Source organism: Condylura cristata, unplaced genomic scaffold (genome assembly GCF_000260355.1).
Source record: "Condylura cristata isolate star-nosed mole 26May11 unplaced genomic scaffold, ConCri1.0 scaffold00023, whole genome shotgun sequence".
NCBI lineage: Eukaryota > Metazoa > Chordata > Mammalia > Eulipotyphla > Talpidae > Condylura > Condylura cristata.
The window spans coordinates 4,053,088-4,059,087 of NW_004567124.1; the positions used below are offsets into that span (position 1 = coordinate 4,053,088).

Here is a 6,000-nt window from a genome sequence, read left to right on the forward strand (position 1 = left end):
AAGTATATATTTCTTTTCTCTTTGGTCACTGGCCTGACCTGGGGCCTGGGATGGCAGAGAGCTGTGTGGTCCAGGAGCCTCGTCCAGGCCTTCCCCTCTGGGGCATAGAGGGTGGCATCGGTCACCTCTAGTTTTGGTGTGATGGTGACCAGTACCTCCGAGGCCTGGCCAGCATTTTGGCTCCTTTGCTGGTCCTCACAGAGCGGTAGACACCCCAGACGCCACAGACACACTGGCCAGAAAGGGGAATGTCACTGTCAGAATAGCAATTCCTACCTTTTACCACACTAAATAAACATGTGTTCTGTTAAACCCGTGATGCACATAAGTATCCCTGCAGAAAGCCATGCACCCTAACGTCAGGGAAAGACCACAAGAATACTTTGCCAAGTTTGCTGCATTTCCCTTTTCGGGGTATGTAGAGTGCAGGTTGGGACATCCCTCAGTTTGGGTTTGGAGGGTTCTTGTCCAAAGAGCATTCTCGCCCTCCATGGATGCTTTTGGGGTGTGTGTAAGGTGGGGACAGGGGAACTGGCTGATAGGGCCAGGGTGGCAGAGTAGGAAGTTGGCATTTCTTTTCCAAGCTCAGACCATACCTGTCCATCTGTGGTATGGGGTCAACTACTAGAATATACTTCCTGTGCACCTTCTCTCCCGGTTCCCTCCCCGCCACAACCATTGACATTCCAAGGGAAAGCAAGACTATCAACCTGGAAATCTTGATTTCATTCAAAAAGAAAAAAACCTTTTGCAGTTTTGTATATGTTTGGAAGGTAAGATGTGAGGGCCCAGTATATAAAATTTTACTGTGATTTTTGTCACAGTAGAGATTGGACCCCTCCCTCCCCACACACACACATTTCACTCACTTGCTCCCTGCCCACACCACATATGTTTCTGTACTTCCCTTACCTTAGGCGTGCCACCCTTCACTTCCTGGGCCTCAGTTTCCTCAGCCGCCAATCAGGCATCACATGGGCTAGGAGCTGCCTGGCATAATGCTTTCAACAGAGTGTGTTGTGTTGAGGAGCATGGACAAGGTCTGGATCCCCTGTGGGTGGGTCTTTGCTTGCCCTTTTCGATGGGCAGTATTCCAGAGAGTAAGAGCACAGGTCTGAGGCTGGGGGCCTGATCAAATCCCAGTTCTCTGCCCTTCATTTCCTCGCTGTAAGGTGCACATTGTTTCCACCTTATTGAGATTGTGAGGATAAATTGTGAGTTTGTATGTAAAAATACCACATGAAGTGCCATCGTCATTGTTATTTTTATCATTATTATTAGATGCACAAACGAGGGAGCTAGTTTGTGAGTTCATGTTGCCTTTTTAGTTCCCCTCTGGCTTCGGGACAGCCAGGTTCATTTCAAGCCAGTCACTGTTTTGGCAAACCAAAAGCTGTAATAGCAGAGTGTTAGCACTGAATGAGGCTTAAAGATCCTCAGGGCCAGTCCCCACCAACCCCCACTTTCCAGGTGAAGAAACCGAGGCCCACCTGCTGGGCTGACCTGCCGCAGACTCACTTGGCTGAGCAGAGCCAAATCCAAGCTCCCTTGAGCTCGCCAGGCTGTCTACAGACTGTCTCACTTGCCCCCACCTGTCTCCCAGGTTGTTTCCTTACGTCACCCCTCCCCCGCCCCGCCCTCACATCACTCACCGTTGATTCCATTTTCTGCTTGCAGAAAAAGTTAGAAAACCTCAAGAGCTTAGACCTTTTCAACTGCGAGGTGACCAACCTGAATGACTACCGAGAAAACGTGTTCGAGCTCCTCCCACAACTCACATATCTCGATGGCTTCGACCAGGACGACAAGGAAGCCCCCGACTCTGATGCCGAGGCCTACTTGGAGGGCCTAGATGACGATGAGGAGGAGGAGGATGAAGATGGTGGGTGGTGGAGGGGACAGGCCAGGGCTTGGGGCCCACCTGAGACATCCCCACCTGGGGCTCCCCGCTGTTTTACCGAGTGGGTAGATTGGGTGGTGGAGGCCCCTCCTAGCCACAGACAGCTAGTGGCTCTTTCCAAAACCACAGAGGAGAGCAGCGGCTGTCTGCTTTGTTGGCTGTTGTCCCTGTCACTAATCGGTCCTATTGGTTGATTTCCCCTAGCAAAACTGTGTGTGCGCCCCAGAGAAACACTGAGTTTCTCCAGCGGCCTAGTAACTCCCTCAAAACCATCTGGCTCAATCCCCACTTCAATTTTTTTTCACCCCTTTCAAAAGTCCCATAGGGGATGGGATTCTAGTGTATCTCTGGACTCAACACTCTGCCAGGGAGGGAGGGAGCAGATAGAGGAAAGTGGGGTGTGGCCTGAGGACCCCCTTTCCCCATCTAGGTGCCCAGTAGTGGAGACCAGGTCATGAGCTGGAGAGGTTGTGAGGCCCCCTGGTGGCTGCAGCGCACAGGACCACAGGCCAGGACTTGCGGGTGTGGACTCTGGAGCCCCAGAAGCCTGGGAAGTGGAGGAGGCTCGGGCAGAGCTGCTCCCGGCAGTTTGGAAAGCAGTCAGGGCCCACCAGAAGGAAAGAAGAAGAAAGGAGCGCTTCCTGCAGCCCCTGCTAACCTCCCGTGCTGCCGGTGCAGGTGGCTTCCTGTAGGTCTTCATGGCCAGAACAAATGAAAATGGAAACACTTGCCTAATTAATTTGGACACAGTTGTTTCCCTTCTTAGGTGTGAGTGTTTTACAAGATCTTGACTTACCCGGTTTGCCTTAGTTGGCTGCATCTTGTGATGCAACACAGAGGGCCTGGACCATGTTTCCAGCCCAGCTGTGCCACGAGTTCAACATGTGACCTTGAACAAGCCACTTCTCCCCTCTGCCTCAGATTTCTCGCCTCCCAAGTGAACTGACGTTTTGTTTCCCCGGGCCCTGTCGTGTATTTCCCTTGGTCTCAGCCTCTACAAGGGAGCTCCCCTTTTTGTAGAACTTGCGGAGGACTTGTCTTGCAAGTCACTTAGGATGTGCTCAGTCGCACTGGCGCGTTTGGGCTTTGGACCTGGGTGGGCGTGGGAGGCTGCTGGTCCCCACCCAGAAGACTGCCAGCCCGCTAGCCTGGGACCTGGTGCTATGTGAGGGAAGAGCCAGCTCACCACCGGTTTTGTTCTTGTCCCCACTTTACTGCACAGAAGAAGAGTACTATGAGGATGCTCAGTTAGTGGAAGATGAGGAGGACGAGGAAGAAGAGGAGGAGGAGGAGGAGGAAGGTGAAGAGGAGGATGTGAGTGGAGAGGAGGAGGTAAGAGGCTGTACTGGGCAGGGGACCCATCTCCCCGAGTCCCCCTTACTTGCTATTACTTGCTGAGTCAGTTCCACTAAGTTCCTCAGTTAGCCAGGAAACCCTGGTTGGGAATGAGTCAACTGTAAGGTCTTTAACTGGGTTGATTTAAAGAAGGCAAGACTTGTAGCCTGCCCTGGGTAGGGAAGAGAAGGATTCTGGAGGCACCAACTGACGTAATGAAGCCGGCCCTTACTTTCATGTGAAAAAGAACCCATACTGTGTGCCAGGGAAAATTGAAGGTAGTTGGATCAAAAACTGCTGGACCCCAAATCATAGAATGACAAGAGTCCCCTGGAAACTGTCATCATTCCAGTACAAGGGCTAGTTCCCAGTCTTCTAACAGGAACTGTGCCTTGTCAGAGAGGACGATAGGCCAGAGACTAAGAGCACTGTCTGTGAGGCGCTGCCCCCAGCTCTGCCACTTGCTGTGTGTCCTGGACAACTTCTTTGACCTTTCTGAACCTTTTTCTTCATCAGTCAAATAGGGGTCATTTTACAATTGGTTTGTAATTAGGGATCAGTTCACTGGATTACTAAGAGGACAATGTAATTTGCAAGTAAAATGCTTAAGGGCAGTGTGTAGCAGAGTGCTTGACCACCGCCTAGGCTTTCACACCCTGGCACTGTGCGCGACTAGCTTTCACGTTTGGATTTTCTGGCACTGAAGCAGAGCTCCTTGCTGTCATCTATTCAGAGTTCCCTATCAAGTCTTACCAATGCAACAAGATAGAGCTGGATAGGTTTAGACATGGTTATCAAGCTAGCATGAATAGGGTACCTGCCTTCTTGCCCAGTTGGCTGTCCCCATCAGTGAAAGGCACAGATACCTGCCTGCCCTGGGGACTGCAGTGGCAGGATGTCCCACCCCAGGCTTAGGAGAAGCAGGTCGAGGCGAAGAGAGGTCAGCGACATAGGCTTGGTACTGTCTGTTCTGCTGGGTGTCATCTCCCTGGGTGGAGGATGCTCCACTCGTCCCTGGAGCACTGCAGGTATTTTAAATGGGTCCCACTTGGATGGGGCAAGTGTTAGCTAATGGACTTCTCATCTTGCTCTTCCTGTCACAAGAGCTGCGGTGTGTAGGTAGGGACTTTTTAATTTTTTTTTTTCTTGTTTCATTGATCATCTGCAGATTTCCAACTTCCAGTAAAGGAGGGGTTATACACACACACAAAATAGTCTTAGCAAACAGACTGATTAAGGGACTATTTGGTGACATTATAAAAGGCTATTTCCCTAGACAAAAAGAACTTAGTTCATCATCAAGTTCTTTTTAAACACTGGGCTGCGTAATGCTTCAGAAACAGTGTTGGGCATACAGAGATTTTGTTCTGTGGGACTTCAGCAGTATGGAGTAAGGTCCTGAGTCGGGAAGTCACATGCCTTGCTGAATCACAAGTCCCTGGGCATGAAGTTCTCCAAGGACCTTGAATTTACCCTCCCCTCCCTTCTGTTCCCCTCCAAGTGGTCCAAGGTTTGCAGGATGGTGAAGAAACTGGATTGGGTAAATTTGAACTTGCTCAGTCTCTGGATTTACAGAAATGAATCTTTCCTAAAAGCCAAAACTAGATTGAGGTCAGATGAAAGAGCACCCTACTTAGTAGCAGTGGGTTAGTTGGGGGAACTTGTCCTCTTAAGAGAGTGTGCCAGCTGGAAAGCTGCCTAAGTTTTGGGGACTTGATGTCAGGAACCCTTAACATAAGGGTAGAATTCACAACCCCCGGCATCATTTGAGAATATGGTATGTGATATTGGTATTTGGGTGGGGGGTGTTCTGCAGACCTTTTTTTAAAGGATATTTGATCCAGAAGAAGCTCTGCTTTAGATTCATCCCGAATATCAGGGGCTGGGGCACACCTCCGCCTCTAAACTGGGGAAGTAGATTCCTTAGCATGTGCCGAGCCTGGCGCCATTTCTAATGCCAGGTGTCCATCTTCTCTCCTAGGAGGATGACGAAGACTATAACTACGGGGAAATAGAGGACGAGGACTATGAAGAAGAAGGTGGTGGTATGGCAACTTTCTGTTCCCCGCCAGCTGTAGGCCCCTCAGGAGGCCGTGGGCCCCTCCTGGCTTTAGCAGTCCCCAGCCTCAGTTTGCCTGGGTTGACAAGCTTCCTAGCAGTGCGATCCGCCGGTTTCCCAGCGGGCTGAGTTAGAGGCAGGATCACCGTTTAATTTGAATGTCTTTTCCTTCCTCTTCCAGAAGAAGAAAGGGGTCAAAAGCGAAAACGAGAACCTGAAGACGAGGGCGAAGAAGATGACTAAGTGGAATAACCTATTTTGAAAAATTCCTATTGTGATTTGACTGTTTTTACCCGTAACCCCTCCCCCCAAGTCCTGCCCCCCGAAACTTATTTTTTTCTGATTGTAACGTTGCTGTGGGAACGAGAGGGGAAAAGTGTACTGGGGGTTGTGGGGGGAGGGAGGGCGGGAGGGGGTGGAATAAAGTACTATTTTTACTGCCACTCTTTATTTCCCCCCCCTACTTTTTCTTTGTGTCTGGTTTTGTCCCTGTAAATGCAATAGCTGAGTACACACCTCGAGTGAGCATTTGTTCCTTACTCTCAAAGAGGATGATTTGGAGGTCCCTCCCCTTCCCTTCCCTGCTATCTCCCAAGTCTCTTGAGTCGGTTGGAAGGCCATGGCTGGCCTCAGTTTGGTTTCTCAAAGCCCAGGAGGGGCTGAGTACCAGCCACGTCCTACCTCTTGTTCTGGGTCATGTGATGTC

General features: G+C 50.5%; 1 protein-coding gene across 4 annotated transcripts in view; it reads left to right on the top strand.

The window, feature by feature from the left end:
* The window catches only part of ANP32A (acidic (leucine-rich) nuclear phosphoprotein 32 family, member A), a 33,782-nt gene extending 28,096 nt beyond the window's left edge, over positions 1-5,686 (top strand). For 3 of the 4 annotated variants that reach the window (XM_012728700.1, XM_012728698.1, XM_012728701.1), the window contains exons 4-7: positions 1,678-1,882; positions 3,123-3,232; positions 5,217-5,280; positions 5,476-5,686. In XM_012728700.1, coding sequence (XP_012584154.1) covers positions 1,678-1,882; positions 3,123-3,232; positions 5,217-5,280; positions 5,476-5,537 — 441 coding nt within the window. In that variant the 3' untranslated portion in view covers positions 5,538-5,686. The remainder of the gene's footprint in view (positions 1-1,677; positions 1,883-3,122; positions 3,233-5,216; positions 5,281-5,475) is intronic. The other variant, XM_012728699.1, reaches the window with a different exon arrangement.
* The last annotated feature ends 314 nt before the right edge of the window (positions 5,687-6,000 follow it).